General features: G+C 46.5%; 2 protein-coding genes across 2 annotated transcripts in view; both read left to right on the top strand.

The window, feature by feature from the left end:
* The window catches only part of LOC106820551, a 17,655-nt gene extending 5,626 nt beyond the window's left edge, over positions 1 to 12,029 (top strand). The window contains exons 2-6 of the mRNA XM_014825062.1: positions 3,793 to 4,775; positions 6,709 to 7,621; positions 8,009 to 8,149; positions 9,090 to 9,181; positions 10,011 to 12,029. Of these exons, the coding sequence (XP_014680548.1) occupies positions 3,855 to 4,775; positions 6,709 to 7,621; positions 8,009 to 8,149; positions 9,090 to 9,181; positions 10,011 to 10,373 (2,430 nt within the window). The 5' untranslated portion in view covers positions 3,793 to 3,854 and the 3' untranslated portion in view covers positions 10,374 to 12,029. The remainder of the gene's footprint in view (positions 1 to 3,792; positions 4,776 to 6,708; positions 7,622 to 8,008; positions 8,150 to 9,089; positions 9,182 to 10,010) is intronic.
* A 1,691-nt stretch (positions 12,030 to 13,720) lies between these two features.
* LOC106820670 (NADH dehydrogenase [ubiquinone] 1 alpha subcomplex subunit 8-like) overlaps positions 13,721 to 16,328 on the top strand; it is a 3,749-nt gene continuing 1,141 nt past the window's right edge. Inside the window, exons 1-2 of the mRNA XM_014825172.1 lie at positions 13,721 to 13,903; positions 15,841 to 16,016. Coding sequence (XP_014680658.1) covers positions 13,772 to 13,903; positions 15,841 to 16,016 — 308 coding nt within the window. The 5' untranslated portion in view covers positions 13,721 to 13,771. The remainder of the gene's footprint in view (positions 13,904 to 15,840; positions 16,017 to 16,328) is intronic.

The raw sequence follows: 16,328 nt of genomic DNA, 5'->3' as shown, positions 1-16,328 counted from the left end.
CTGCTGACTCACCGCTCGCTGACTCGACGTGCTATCAATCGCGCCGCGCGGACTGAACACACACACACACGAACACACACACGAGACGGATTACATTACCTCCCCTCCACTCCGTTACTACGTGGGCGGAGGTAACAATGCTAACTAAATACGAAATCTATTTACTACCAAATTCTTAATGTTTCTATACTCTCTTTCACCTATTATTGCCAACAGTTTCCTGTCAATTCCGTCCAAATCCTATGTGCAACCATATACGCTGCCGGCGACATTGCTCTCGCGGCTCCACTGTTGCACGCTTACACTAATATACATAGCAGGTTTGCTCGACGCTCGCTGGATTTCACACTTTCACAGCACGAATACACATCCAACAGCTGCCATCTTTATTTCTATGTCAAGAACAGTGTTCACTTGTTATAAAAACATACTGTCTTTGTTCGTAACCGAGCTGTGTCACGCGAAATCACACAAAGACTGACGAAATTCTCGCATTCGCGAACCTTGCCCCGTAATGTAAATGGCTGTCAGAATCAGGAAACGCCTACCGGCGCTCTTCGTGACCTCATTCTTGCGCCGCAACGCTGCAACGTTCCAATGGCGAGGCTCGTACGGGAGTTGGAAAGCAGTGCGCCGCCTGCGCGCCGCCTATAGTCTATAGACTGGCACTCGCTCTCACCTCTCGGCTTAGCTTAGTCACTCAATGGGTAATCGAGGTGGGAGCGAGTCCCAGTCTATATAGCACTGATTCTGACAGCCATTTACATTATGGGGCAAGGTTTGTGAACGCGAGAATTTCGTCAGTCTTTGTGTGATTTCGCGTGACACAGCTCGGTTACGAACAAAGACAGTGTGTTTTTATAACAAGTGAACACTGTTCTTGACATAGAAACAAAGATGGCAGCTGTTGGATGTGTATTCGTGCTGTGAAAGTGTGAAATCCAGCGAGCGTCGAGCGAATTTTGCGATCCCGCTTTCCTACCTGCTATATATATATTAGTGTAAGCGTGCAACAGTGGAGCCGCGAGAGCAATGGCGCCGGCAGCGTATATTGTTGCACGTAGGATTTGACAGGAAACTGTCAGCAATAATAGGTGAAAGAGAGTATAGAAACATTAAGAATTTGGTAGTAAATAGATTTCGTATTTAGTTAGCATTATATTTTATTGAAACGCTTCAAGTGCCTGTGGCGCTACATGTGTGTGTGTATATGTATGATAATGATTATATGCTTCCTCATTCAATCGATGCCTAGCATGGTGAACCAAGAACACAGTTTGTGGAAGTTTGCCTGTTGGACACACGTATGAGTTTTATTAAGAATACTAAAGGTGATGCTCAGTAAGGAGCAGACAAGAACAAATCTATTAATGACTGTAGGCCTAATCCTTAATTGGATGTGAGGTGGGTAAATGTGTTCGTGTAAGTCGCATGGATTCTCTTGCTAATACTAATAGAATAAGAAATTGCTGCAAGGTGAAACAGTGCTAAGTCATCGATAGGTATTTAATTCAATATTGTCAGCACGTCTTATTAAAGCACCTAAGAAGTGCTTTAAAGCCGCACAATGCGCATCCAAACGCTAATTTTTCCAGTACTAGACTAGTAAATACTTCGTGTCATGCATAATCACACTACCTTATAACAAAATAAACTCTAGTTCTTCCTATTTCACTGCGCGTTGTCTTATAAAAGGTATTTGAAAATACCTCTAATGTTCTTAAAATTCTCCGATGTTGTTGACAGTTTCCCCAAGCAACCGTGCAGCGGTGCTGCGGTACAGCGGTACGGGTGTAGCAAAGATAAAAACATGTGACGTCACCTCACCACTTCGAGGCTAAATTGTTTGGCAAACAGTCGGCGTTTGCACCAGAATGCCAGTTTTCTCACCTTTTTCTTGTGGGTTTTAAGCAAACGCGCAGTGAAATGGGAGTAACTAGAGTTTATTTTGTCATAAGGTAGTGTGATTATGCATGACACGAAGTATTTGCTATAGTCTAGTACTGGAGAAATTAGCGTTTGGAGGCGCATTGTGCGGCTTTAAGTGAGAGAGGATTGCTAGTAATAGTATGTTTTTAATACGCGATACCAGTGCCATTAGTCAGAGTCGAGAAGCGTCTGAACCTTGGTTGGTTTTCCAACCATGTTCCAGCCCAGAATATGTTATCAATGATATTAATTAGATTTTATTAATTTTTTAAAATTAAATAAATGGAATTTTGCTACAATCATTTTGTTTCAAAACAGCTTCATTACCAAATTTTGAAATGGAAGTTTGCCGCATTGTTCTTATTATCAGGAATTGAAAAACTTGTTTTTATTCAATGCTGTTAAATTATCAATAGCTAACTTCGATCATCGATCATTGGTGCATCACAAGTAAAAGAAATTTAGAATAAGAATGTGAATGTGAGTGAAGTGAGTTCCCAGAAACTACATACTTAATTGAGGGGCATTACATTTAAATATTTTTATGATCATGAATCATGATGCTGAATGATTTTAAAACGAGACGGAAATGTCAATTCATTCCTTTATCAATTTTTAGTTTTATTAAGTGCATTATAAATTGCAGCATTAAAATCATGTATAGTACCATATCAAATGCCAGTGGATTTTATAATACTACCTTTATATACCTACTAAAGGTGAACACGCCATTTTTTATCAGTTATTAGTACAGTATCATTGTAGATATAAGTGACCTAGCTGTAATATACTGGAACAGGATATAACTATGCTACCGTAGGACTATGAACCAGTTATAACATGAAAAAATTCTAGGTTTTTTTGCAAGTATATTATCTAGGTTTTTTCTCATATATATGAATGAATGCATAGTTTTGAAGACTGATTTCTGCATTCTAAACTATTGCATTTTGTATTTCAGCCACCTTACTGTAATCTGTGGAATATTGATTTAACGTCGCGGAACTCATTGTCGCTGCCTTATCAAGTTATGAAATAACATGTTAGTGCAAACTTTCTCGTTCCTACGATGTGACAGCTCTGAGCGTTGGCAAAACCCATCATTGTAACCGTAATTACGTGCAATTTCGGCACGGTTTTATTTCAGTATGTACACCCCTACAGGCGGCATTGACCCCCAAACTCTCTATGTGAGCCCCTCCTATCTTTGCTCTACATGTGTGTAGTTTTCTACCTTGTTGGCAGTTGCACATAGTAAGTGCCTTAGTGGGGTTGAAGTACACCAGCGATATCTTCTGTCACGATCGTGCACTTTACTCTCACTGCCACTCAACAAACAATCTTCAAATATGGCCTGTATCATGTATGGAGTACTTGGCAATATATACATATCAGCAGTAGCACAGAGCAAACATTGTTATTTTTTGAGGGAGCACAGCAACGTGCGAGATGAATCACTCGCGTGCTTTTATTCTCTCTAGCTCGTGGCTATATAATTTTTCTTGTTGGTAGCAGCTTATGGCTGACAAACAGCTGTCACCAGCTGTTATGAGACTGCGGCTAGTATGCAAATTTTTTTCTTTGAAACACAGTGGGTAGAGTGATCTTTTAAACTTGACTCTATAATGCTATTTAACTGAGCAACGCAGGTGAATAACGCTCGAATACATGCATTTCTAGATGCCTGTTGTGTATTCCTAGGTATACCTAGAGTTGCCAACCTACAAAATTTAAAGTTAAACAATTCTGAACCTGCAAGATGAACCTGCTTATATGGCTTTGTTGAACCCATAAAACCCTTGAACTTAAAAGTACTAATAAAAAAAATATATTTAAAATGAAAAACGTTTGATCTGTCCACAGATGGCAGCACAGCTGGGTCGTGAAGCCCCACGTCTGCCGGACACCGGCCGCGCGGTCATGTCATGAGTCGTGGCATGGAGGATTCGCCATCAAAGTCTCCTCTGTCGCCGAAGCGCGGCGGTTTCGTGTACGCGCGGACGCAGCGCTACATGCAAGCAATCAAAAACACTGTGACGCCAAAGCACCATCCGTCGCGTGAGAAACCGCGCCACGCCAGCGGAAGCCAGACGCCCGAGAGCAGCGCGTCCGAGTCCTCGCAGTCGCGGGGCGGCGAGAAACAAGCGAACGCGAGCTCGCTGCCGCGCGGCGTCGCCGCCGCCGACGGCTACGTCATCCACAAGTCGTCGAACTCGTCGTCGCTATCCAACATCTTCAAGAAGCTGTCGCCGAAGTTTCGGCGCACGAAGAAGGGCGACAAGATCGTGTCGATCTACGACGACACGCGCCGCCAGTCGAACAGCAGCTTCGAGGGATACGAGAGCGACAGCGCCCTCGAGAAATCGCACAAACAGACAGCGGCGGCGAGCAGCAAGCAGACTTTTGTGCCCGCACGCCCGGCCGCTGCCGTCTCGCGCGAGACGCCGTCACCACAGCTGACGCTGTCGTCGCCCGAGAGCGGACCGCCGCGCGGCAGCGGCTCGTTCGAGCGGCCGTCGTCAGAGACGCCGCGCCGGCCTGCCGCGCAGAGCCCCGGGTCGAACCGCCGCTCGGCCGACCTCAAGCCGCCGGCGAGCCTCAGCCTGCGCACGAACCTAACGCGGTTGACGCGGCAGCCGACGGACGACTCGATCGGCGCATGTTCGCTGAACGTGGGCGGCGCGACGAGCAGCGAATCGCTGAATTCGTCGCAGGCGGGGCCGCGGCGCGCGTTCATGGACACGTCGATCATCACGATCGGCTCGTGCTCGCTGAACGTCGACGCGACGAGCGGCGATTTGTCGACGAAGGAGGGCGAGCGGTCGTCAGCGTCGCAGCGCAGTCTGGTGAGCGCGTCCTTCTCGCTTCCCCGTCGAACGCGCGCGAGCTCGTTAAAGCTGGGTTTACACTGCCAACTTTGAGTTGGCGAATTGCCGAATTAGAACATGTTCTAATCTCCCAACTAGTTGCTATCGATTGGTTGGACGTGCAACTTTTGCGTTTACACTGCCGATCAGGGCTCGAATTAACCGACGGCACCGACGGCAATTGCCGTCGGTGCCCCTATCAATCGCCGTACTGCCCCTAAAAATCCAACCCGACCGACGGCAGTGACCTGCCTTGCCCTTTTCTGTAATTGCCGTCGGTGCCTCTGGCTAGACTGGTTCGCGGCCGCACTGTTTGTCGCAGAGCGTGTACATTGTCTAGCAGAGCGTGAGGCCGGATACCAGTCTACCTTTCGGCAAAAACAATAATATATAACGTGGCTTGGTGCCAACCGCTGCCAGTAGACGATCGATAAATCGTGCGCCTGTGTATGCCCGTGGTAAAACACAAATATTTAAATGCTGCACGTAGACTCGGCCCGCGTGCGATTTAAAGCGCGGGAAACAACGCTCGCGCAAGAATGGCCAGCTGTGATCTGTACGGTGTGTAGCTTGTGTAGAATTCATACGATGACAGAAAGTTTTTCATAACAATGGTCTGGGTCTGGGCTAGTGAAAGTTAGGTCAGGGCTAGTGGTTTTCCTCAGTTACTAGCCCGATGGTCTAGTGAAATAAAAAGTTAATGTTGAACCCTGTTACTGTACTTCCATTAGCAGAGGGGGGTACAGGGGTCGGTGTTACGGTGTAAGCTTACATGGGGGCGGAAGACGATGTACATGTGGGCGGGAGACAGTCTGTACATACACGGTAAAAAACAAGTGCCTTGGTGCCCTTCTCAAATTGTGAGAGTTGCCTTGATGCCCATCCATTTTAGAGAAAATTCAAGGCAATTTCTCACATGCCCCCAAAAAATTGCCTTGCCCCTCTTGTCGCTTAATTCGAGGCCTGCTGCCGATTGTCAGTTGCAAAATTGCGAAGTTGGTCCAAGTTCGGCTATTCGCCAACACAAAGTTGGCCGTGTAAACCCAGATTTAGGCGACGAGAAATCGCCGTGGTTTGTATTGTATTGTATTGCTTTGTGTTGTTTTTTATATGCGTGGCCGAGAGCCGCTGGCTCGTTACCGCGGCGATTTATCGACACGAATTTCGCAGTGCGATGCTTTGTATTGTTTTCTCGTGTCGCGATGCTTGTGGTTGGATTTGGTGAGTGAGTGAATTTGATCCGTGCGTTGAGCCGTGTGTAAGTACGTAGCGACTGTAAAACTGGCATCGACGCATGCAGGTATACGCATCATTGCTTCAGGTTTGAAGAGTCTGCAGCGTAGTATAGTGGTTGTTAATGTGTGGCCGCATGTCGATACGGCCATAGTCGCGGTACGTTTCTCCGTGGTACCCCGTATCGTAGCGTGATCTCATATATATATTAATGCCCCCACAATATGTAGGCCAGAAAGTGAATCGCATAGTAACACAGATGGCAATTACTAGCAGAGGTTAAATGGATTTTACTTCACCACGCCGACCGAAACAACGGAATTGAATTCAACAGTACAATGCAAAGACCTGTGTAGTTTGTAATCAATCCATCAGTTGACCAAGTTGTATAAATATTATAAAAATCCATCGTATCGTTTTCTAAATATTGTGATATGCGTCATCACAGCATGCTGCCGTTGTCTGTAGTAACGCGAAGCAAATGATAGCTTATTGCCTCACCGTTTTAGTTCACGTTATTCATGGTTTGCATCTGGCAGCTGGCACACTCGTTTAACTGCGCTACCGCGTCACTCGTGTGCAACAATAACAATCATTTAGCGTCTCCGCTCGACGACGACGTCACGTGCCGTTGTCTCCGCGCGATCGCGTCTAATCGTCGCCCGTTTCTCCTGCGCAGATCAGCGACGACCGAATCACGACGACGATATCCGAGGCGGAGGAGACGATGAGTAAAGCCGCTGCAGCGGGAGCACCGGCGGGGGTGGCGGGAGCACCGGCGGGGGATCACGGGGGCCGCGACGGCATGGAGGACGCGCGCCACCAGCCGTCGTACGTCGGCATCAGCTGCCTCGTGAGCGGCTACCCCCGCAAGGCGTACACGCCGATGCACGAGCAGACCGACCGCATCAACTCGCGCGCGATCGAAGAAGGTCGCAAGACGCCGACCCGCTTCCGATCACCAATGCGCCCCTCCCCCGCGGCGGTGGCGAGTCCGGAGCAGAACGGCGGCGCTCTGTCGCCGGACAGTGGCACCAACTATGTGCGCAGCCGCGTCAGTCGGTACCAGAGCGACGCGCGGTCGCCGCCCGACGTCTGGGAGCGCGCGAATGACGTCGCCGCGGCGACGCGCGGCGGCAGGAGCGCCGCGGGAAGACACGTCGCGACGGCGGACGCTCGGAGCGAGGCGGCGGGCGTTTCCGACGTGAAGAAAAGCCCGGCGCCGGTGAAACCGAGGCGGCTCGTGTCGCCGACGAAGGTCGTCATCGAGTTGGATGGCGGCGCGGCGGTGCGGCCGGTCGTGACGCCCGTTGGCGACGTGCCGACGTCGCCGTCGCACGCCAAGCAGTCGCCGTCCTTCAACAAACTGGCTCAGTTCATCGAGGGCCGGGACGGCGCGGCCGCTAAGACTGCCTCGCCAGGTGGCGCTGCTCCGAAACCCACGCTGCCGAGGAAGCCCGCGCATCTGACGTCGCCGGTCGTCTCGCCGGCGAAACCTCTTCCTGATTTTCCCGTCGCGCTCGTCAACGACGTTTTCGAGAACGGGAATTCTCCCGGCGCGTCGCCGACTTCCAACCACAACCAGGAGAACGGTAGGTGAACGCGTGGTGCCGAAATCCGTAGAGAGCGTAGATGTGAGCGTGCATAACCCTGCAAATGTAACTGTTTCCAGGATTATTTTATCTAGCTTGAAAGGCACCTTTTCCTTTTTTTCCTGCATTGCTTTTCCGACAATTGTTCTACGAGTCTCGTGAGATGTTGTTGATCGTGTGGTGCTCGCGTATAATAATGGATTAATTGTGAATAAAGAGATGCACGGGAGCATGTCAGAACCTATGCGATCGAATCGATAAGCGACATCTGATTGCTTGCATGTCAACGAGCAGTCTCTTTATCTTGGCGCGACATTAGTGTCAGTGCGGCAGCATGTTAGCATGACGTAGCGCCAGGCGGTTAGAGCGAAGTGTTGATACCCGCAGGTTTCCAAAACGGCGACATCAACATTAAAGACGGCCACTATTTTCTCAAAGTCGCCGACGACGAGACGATGAGGATCAGAGCGCTGTGCACTGCCTTCGAAAGCGAGTTGAACGAGAGAGAAACATGCTTACCCGAAGATGGTGAGCACAGAGTGCGAAATTAACGCAAGTCCGGAGTCTAATACTCCCTGATTTTATGTCGGACTCCCTGATTTGACATATGCAGGAGTCCGTGTGACTCCCTGAAAATTCTGTTATACTGACTAGTAGTAGTAGTAGTTTGTTCCAGAGAACGGCCTCGCGAATTACCGTATTTTTCCAGCAAATGTCCAAAGAAAATTTGGCAAACGTACAACCGCATGAATCGCAAATCTTCAAAATAAGCACATGCGTTATTGTTGTTATGCTTTAGTTTTGAACTTCAGACTGTGGACTCCCTCATTTTGCTACGGACTCCCTCTTTTTGAGGGCAGGGAGTCCGTTCGACTCCCTTGTTCAAAAGTTAATTTTTACCCCTGTGAGCAGACGATAATGAGATGAGTGGGTGCCCCAGGCCGGCTCGTCGCGTAATCTACAGCGCACGTGCGCCCGTGGGCGATACATGCCTCACGCGCATTAATAAATTTATTGTTCTACATAATTCATGTCGAATCTGCGACGTGTGAGTATGCCGGCCCCCGATTTCGCTGGCGTCTGTTTCTCTCGGCGGGTCCGTTCGGACCGGTGAAATCCGGTCGGCACACGAAGAATGTGGCTGTGATTTCATGCGCGTGATTTGCGAAATATTATACCGGTCGTCGGCAACGCGCGATAGCTTATTGATATTCTCTGGTTGCGATCGACGGTGTCGGTGCGTGCATGAGTGTTAATCAATCATCGCGTCTTTTATCAATATGATCTGCGTAATAACGCTGTACACACGCACGTGTAATGCACAATTAAAAACAGATCTGATTCCACTTTCTCGAGTGTTCGCGCGTGCGCGTTTGCGGAATGTACGGAGGCATTTCGGTTGCGTACCATCGCCTTTCTGTTCCTGAAATGCGAAGATTTTTAATGCATGTTGTTTGTTGTTTTGTAGCAAGTGGAAAGGTGAGAGCTGCCACTGGCAAAGCAAGCCTGCTGATCAACAAAAGGTTCAAGCAGTTCATTGGGTTGTGCAACCAAAATATAGTAAGTAACCTTTGTAGGAAGAAGTTAGACGATCTATCTTCCACCGTGTACTGGATTGTGTGACAGCCTGTGATCTGGCCCTCCCCCTGCACCCTCATTGTCCACTGTACATGTGTTGCCATGTGAGTCTCTGTTGCTGAACATGTGCACATTTTCCGTGATGCCAGCGTGTGAGATGTGCTGTCTCTATTCTCTATTTTTTTATTTTTTATTATTTATTATTCTGTTATGCTATCATTTATTATTAATAATTGCTGCAATTCGTGTCTCAAGAGAAGTGGTTTTTTTTAGAAAAATTGGCCAGGAGTCGCTAATTGATTGCCGCAAATCGCTATATAATCGTACTTACCGAGTATTCCCCCGAGGGTGTTTTGGGTTTGCGTACAGTAATCTTCAACGGGAGAGTTTTAAATGACCACTACAAGCAGGGGGTCCTTTGTATAATGATGACTGCTATTACAAGTTGTCTGCTATTTCCAACTAACAGCGAAATGGCTAGGGGCTCTCCTTCCCGCTTATTATGTGTTCTCTCTTTCTCGTTGCCCGAGTAACCTGGCCTCTCTCTCCCTCTCTCCACACATAATGTGTCCTCTCTCTCTCCCTCTCTCCACACATAATGTGTCCTCTCTCTATCTCCCTCTCTCCCTCAATGCGTAACGTCACTAACGTGGCCACTCTTTCTCTCTCTCTCTCTCTCTTCTTCTCTCTCTCTCTCTCTCTCTCTCTCTCTCTCTCTCTCTCTCTCTCTCTCTCTCTCCATGCGTAACATGTCCTCTCTCTCTCTCTCTCTCCATGCGTAACATGGTATCTCTCTCTCTCGCTCTCGCAGAGTCAGGACGCCGACACGCCATTCCCGACGACTGCCGAGGACCTGGCCGGCTTCTGGGACATGGTGCTGCTGCAAGTGCACGACGTCAACAACCTCTTCGCCGAGCTGAAGCGACTCCGCACTGCCGGCTGGGTCATGTCCAGCCCCGTGCACGCTGCCACGCCGTCCGCCAAGTCACCGGCCGGCACCAAGACGCGCCTGAAGTCGAAGGCGGCGGCCGGGCAGAGCAAGGCGAAGTCTCGCGAGGCGGCGGAGAAGGCGCGGGAGCAGGCGCGCCGGCGGCTCGCGCACGCCAAGCGAGAGGCGCGCAAGCGAACGCCGTCCGGCAGCGACACGGTCGAGTTTTTCGTCTCCGAGAAGTAGTCGTTATCGCCTGGTTTTGTTATCAATATTTTATGGGCGGCGGCGGAGTCGGAGGGAAGGGGGGCGATTCTCGGATTGCCTCTGCGTCGGGGAAGGAGGGGGGCGGCGGGGGCGCACTGGTGCATTAACGTGATTATCGTTACGCGTAGCAATTAACTTATAAGTTTCATATTTTCTTGTTGATTTCGTTTATTTTTATTTTTTGTCTGTTTTTATTATTGTGATCATGTACCTACTTGTGTGTGGTGTGGTACCGTCAGATAGTCGATTCGATATAACATGGTTACGTCAAAAAATGACGATTTTCGCGGAGATGCTAACTGCCATATATTAAAATTGCATTTTAGACAATAAAGTCAATAGGAAATTCTGTTATCTTTTCATGATAACTTGATAAAATTGCTGTAAACTTAGCTGTTATTTCTTCTCGAGACAGGAAAAGTGATGACATTAAAAGCAAAAGTCAATCCATTTTTTGCACTGGAAAGATGGGCATCTTAATCTATGTCATAAAAGCTTTCTGGAATCCCACGTGATATTCAGTTAATCGCCATTTAATCGACAGCATTTTGCCCTGGTTTGTATTTAGACGTTTTATACTGGGAAGTCGTAGGGATACCCACATGAATTTGGGTAGTATGAATACAACGATATATTGTACTGTTCACTCTAATCATCAGCAGAGTGTGCTACTATCTCGTTTGCTGAGTGAAATCGTGATGAGTCCACTTGGACATATGTCACAAGGGACAATGAGAGAGGAGGTCACGTAATATTAAGTAATTGATTCTATTCCTGTAAGGATTTTATGCGTTGCAATAATACCCGGCAATCCGCGTGCATCGCAAGCGCATTTATTTATGAATTCTGTGGTTCGGTGAATACCTGATGGTAATACTTGCGCGTTTTATCTGATTTGTGAGGAAGAAAACGGTTGTGTGACATTGGTTGTACGTACCGTATAGGTGCCATAGATTCGGTTTTACGACTGAGATTTCGTAGTTAAATATGTATAGGTTGCAGTAAAATGCTTTCACTTCGGTAGGAAGAGGAATGTCCCACAGGTCTGCGTATTCTGATGCAACTAGCTGTTCACTAGTGATGTACATAAATTCGGCTTCTATACACATGCTGTACAGGCTCAACTCGCCTAAGCTATTATAGTTTACCCTCCTGCATAACTCTTAGTAACTATTAGTAACGCAGTGGTAAATGCAAGCGTTGTTTCCGGGTGTGTAATAGCAAGTGGTCTATAACAGGTGCTAACGGAGACCAGGTCGTGTATTAAAGGTATTTGTGTGTTAAGTTCTCTCCGATCGGACTGTATATATATATATATGTAATCGTAAGTTATCCCGAGCAGGTAATGTTGCGTTCACTTCATCACAAACTTAACGAACCTTTTCATCGATCGATTTTTTAAATCATGTCATGATCCTCGGTCATATTATAGCCTCGATTCCTTACTTACGTTTTTATTTAATCTGTGATTTGCTATTATTAATTTATGCGCATACTATCATACATTTTAAGCGATATGTAACCGAGCACTTTTTAAATACATAGCGTTCAAATATGCGTTCATATTATAGGCGTATATTGGAAAAACAATTATTCTTTAATAAAAGTAGCTTTGCCAGTTTAGTTTATACGGTCTATACTGTATCTATATTTTGTCACTGTCTGTGTTTCTCTGTGTGACATCTCACGTGGGCGAGGCTCTCTGACAGGCCCAGTATCTATAGCTGGCTCTGTGTAGGTGTAACTATTCGCAACGCTTGGCCAAGGTGGTTTTCTGTCGGAAAGAAACACATGTGTCGCAAGACGTGTCACTTTTCACGGAAGCACGCGCGGTAACCTTGTTTCGGCACACAGTAAGAACGCCTCGCCCTGATCGCTATATTCACTTGCTGGCTACTTCAGTAGCTGATACACATTCGTGTAACATCTGGCAGTTCCGTCACCCAGCAGGGGCGGCGAAATCGTCGGCGGGGGTGAATAAGCTGCAATTTCGCAGCATATGTGTTGTGGTAGATTGGCGCGATGTGTGTGCGTGCGTGCGCGTGCGTGCGCGTGCGTGTTTATATGCGCCCATAATGAGAGCAGGCAGGCTGAGTCGCAACAGCTGTCGGCAGGGTGGTTTATGAGAAGAGAGGAGCTATGTCTGCAGGCGATAGCGCTGTCGCATCACGGAGGAATGGAAGAAGGGAAGATGCAGGAATACAACAGACAAGGAACACAAAGTTTCTTTGTGTGGTAAAGTTTGTGCGCTGGATCAGACGATAGTTGCTGATTGCTAGATTTTAATATCAGATCTGATAAATATAGGAAGCGCCCCCCCCCCATGTCCGTTTTGTTGCTACGCGCACCCGCACGCACACACGAGCGCAAGCATCTCTCTCTCTCTCTCTCGCGCGCACGCGCGCGCGCTCTCGCTGTCGCTCTGACTTTCCCCCTCTCTCTCTCCCGCCCTCTCTCCCTTCGTCTGTGCCTCCCTTGCAAGAGAGTGAATGTGATTTCTACTCGTAGTTCTATATTCTCCCATACCTGGCACGCGTGCTAGCTGTTAATTAATCAACTTCCGACTGGTAGCGGTAGAAAATAGATACGACTTTTACAGTTAGTTATACGATAGATTATGAGTTACAATATTAAATGAGATATGAAACGTAAAAGAATTTCTCGTACCTGTCCTCTCTTTGTCTTTAACAAACCCCTATCACGACCACGACGCTATACCCATTAGGATGATTAGTGACATTAGCAATTACAATATTAAATTTAAAAAATTAAAATTAAAACAATTTTCGCTTGGAAAGATTCGAACCTGCAGCTTCTCTGCCTGCACCAACACCCCTATTACGTACACGACGCTGTCCGTTAGACCTTGGAGTAATGAGATTGTCGCGATCGTTTTGATGAGATGTCATTTTGGAGTGAGCATAGTCAGAATGTTTACTCCAATATTAGACCATCGCGCTATTCATCCTTAATTTTATATTCTGTTATTTAGATAGCTCCAAATGACTTTTTTTATATATATATATAATAATTAATATTATTAATTAGGGACGTGCGTTAGAAATTAAAATTCGCTGGTTCCCTGGTGACAGTGGTGCTAGCATAGGTTGCTAGGCTATTTGGGTTTCCAGACAAACAATTATTTTTACAAATATAAATATTATTCTTCCTACCTACCCTACCTTCTTCCAGCTACGTTACCCCAAACTTGATATATATTTTATTTGGCCTATCATGACCCGAACCATAGATCCGAACCCTCACATCGGATATTTCCGACGCTGGGCGCTGCTATCGCTCGTTTCCGGTTTTCAGTTTAGTTACACTTAAGTTTCCGGTCGAAAATTTTTGGCGAAAAGGAATATTTATTGTGCGCTATGTCGGCGCCAACAAATTTAATGACTCTTCCCATGGAGGAAGAGCTTACAGTTGAGGAGATCCCACTCTCTGCCCCTGCGCTGCGGACAGCATCTTACCACATGGGAAAGCACTGTCTTCATCAAAGTCGCGTAAGATTTGTTGAAGTGAATGTTGCTCAGTACAGTCAATGAGTCGATGATTGACTGTATGTAATGCCAAGGGCATACCAAACTAGACACAAGAATCTCACTTTCTATCAAAACGAATACTCACATTTGATCGTAGAGACATCCCCCTATCTCATGTAAACTCAAGATGTGCAGTGAACGTTAATTTATGCTCTCATACAGGGTCAGAGGTTGGGGGAGTCGGAGGGATATATAGCGCCATCAATACACTAAAAATAGTAAAATAGGGTCGTTGTTTTGCAGCATTGGTGCTACCGTGGTCCTATCTCTAGAACTATAGCCCTCCGCTCTGCCGCAGGGCTATAGAACATACGGTACTATGGCAATTTCCAGGAAGTAAGCAAAGACAACTTTTTTTGCGGTTAATAACTTCTTCGGTATGCCAAATAAAGCACATTCTCTGCCGCACAAGTGTCTTAAGTTACTACAAACACTAAAATTAAACCGCAATCTAACACTTAAATGTTGTACTTGCTATATTACTCGTTGACGCGTATTGTTTACCAACTTGTAACCGCCATTTTTCTTGCGCATCGCTAGCGCGGTTCTGGCGCTAGTGAGCGAGCACAATGTATTTCCAAGTGAAGGGGTGGGCAGGTTGCACGCGGATTTAACCGCCATTTTTCGTTGCGCAGCGCTAGCGCGGGTTGCAACCGCGTGCAACCTGCCCACCCCTCCACTTGGAAATACATCGTGCTAGCGATGCGCAGTGAAAAATGGCGGTTGCAAATTGGTAAACAATCTTCGTCGACGAGTAATATAGCAAGTACAACATTTAAGCGTTAGTTTGCGGTTCAAATTTTAGTGTGTAGTAACTTAAGACATTTGTGCGGCAGAGAATGCGCTTTATTTGGCATACCGAAGAAGTTATTAACCGCAAAAAAGTTGTCTTTGCTTACTCCCTGGAAATTGCCATAGTATGTGCTATAGCCCTGCGGCGGAGCGGAGGGCTATAGTTCTAAAGCTACCTTGGTCCTTGCATACTAAACAAAGATATTCTGTAGTTTTACAATAATACGGTTTTATAAACCTGTCATTAAAACTTGCTGAGTTCTATGCTCAAGTTGATAATTTTACTGGAGTTTGAAAGCAGTTGTTAGGTTAAATTTTAGTTGCGGATATAACTTGAGACATATTCACTTCGGATAAGAGGCATTAATTGCCTATCACAGACGTTTTATAGCCGCAAGTAACTGTTATTAAGTTGGTCCCGAGCATCCGTAATAGAAGATCCTATAGCCCTGCGGCAATTGCACGCGGGCTATAGTTACTAGAGCTAGGGAAATCACAGTACATTACATTATATGCTTGCATTGCCACTGCAACTTCCCTCACTTGTGTCATACCAGCCAGTGGCGCTGAGAGGGTCTATTTCCCCCAGGTTACTGCCGGAACGTACCCTGGGTACGGTCCGGTATAACGGAACGTACCCTGGTACTATCTAATATGCCGGACCGTACCTCCCCTACTCAACTAACGAGTCTAGGGAGTTGCCTATGCCTACTCCCTAACCCTAACCCTAACCCTAACCCTAACCATATCAAATAGTTACCAGGGTACGTTCTGGCAGTACCCTGGGGGACATAGGTCCTATGAGCGCCAGTGGCAATGGTTATGTAACCGATAGTATTGCCACTTGCATGCCTTCACAAATGTGGTTCAGAACAGGATTCAATAGATCGGATAGCAGATAGTAATTATCATTTTTGATGTTGCATCATTAGTACTCTGATTTTAAAGAACACCAGTGAATGCAACACTGACTCCATGGATAATATCTTCTGATTTACATAGTTGTAAGCCAGCTCTCTCTCTCTGTGCACAATCTATTGTTCCAGCATCAAGATGAAAAACATTTGGCAAATATTCACGACCAACACTGGCGTTACTTTTCACAGGAATTCATGTTGTGCGACAATGAACTTCGTGACCCTAGGAAATGTTTGAAAGAAGGCGCTGCGCTCACAGCATGCGGCATGGACTTCTTGCGCAAATTGAAGAAGAGTTGCAACGATGAGTTTGAGACCCACTGGCGATGCATAGAGAATAAGAGTTCCGATCTCTCTCCAGCAAGGTATTACATTACAAATATATTATATAAGTCAAAACACACATACACCTATGGGGATATAGATGAAAATATATAAATATAAAAATAAAATAAGGTGTAAAATTTGTATTTAAAAAATATAACAAATTGATAAGTACTGTAGTTATATATACATCGTCCATATAACATAAACATATTTTTGTATGTATATATTTTTTATCTATCTATCTCTCTCTCTGTCTCTCTCTCTCTCTCTCTCTCTCTCTCTCTCTCTCTCTCTCTCTCTCTCTCTCTTTAATGCAGCTAGACTCTGTCTATATGTCTGTCAGATTCACT

The sequence above is a fragment of the Priapulus caudatus genome, unplaced genomic scaffold (genome assembly GCF_000485595.1).
Source record: "Priapulus caudatus unplaced genomic scaffold, Priapulus_caudatus-5.0.1 Scaffold42, whole genome shotgun sequence".
Lineage (NCBI taxonomy): Eukaryota > Metazoa > Priapulida > Priapulimorpha > Priapulimorphida > Priapulidae > Priapulus > Priapulus caudatus.
The sequence above is the reverse complement of the archived record's forward strand: the minus strand, read 5'-3'. Positions and strand labels throughout refer to the sequence as shown.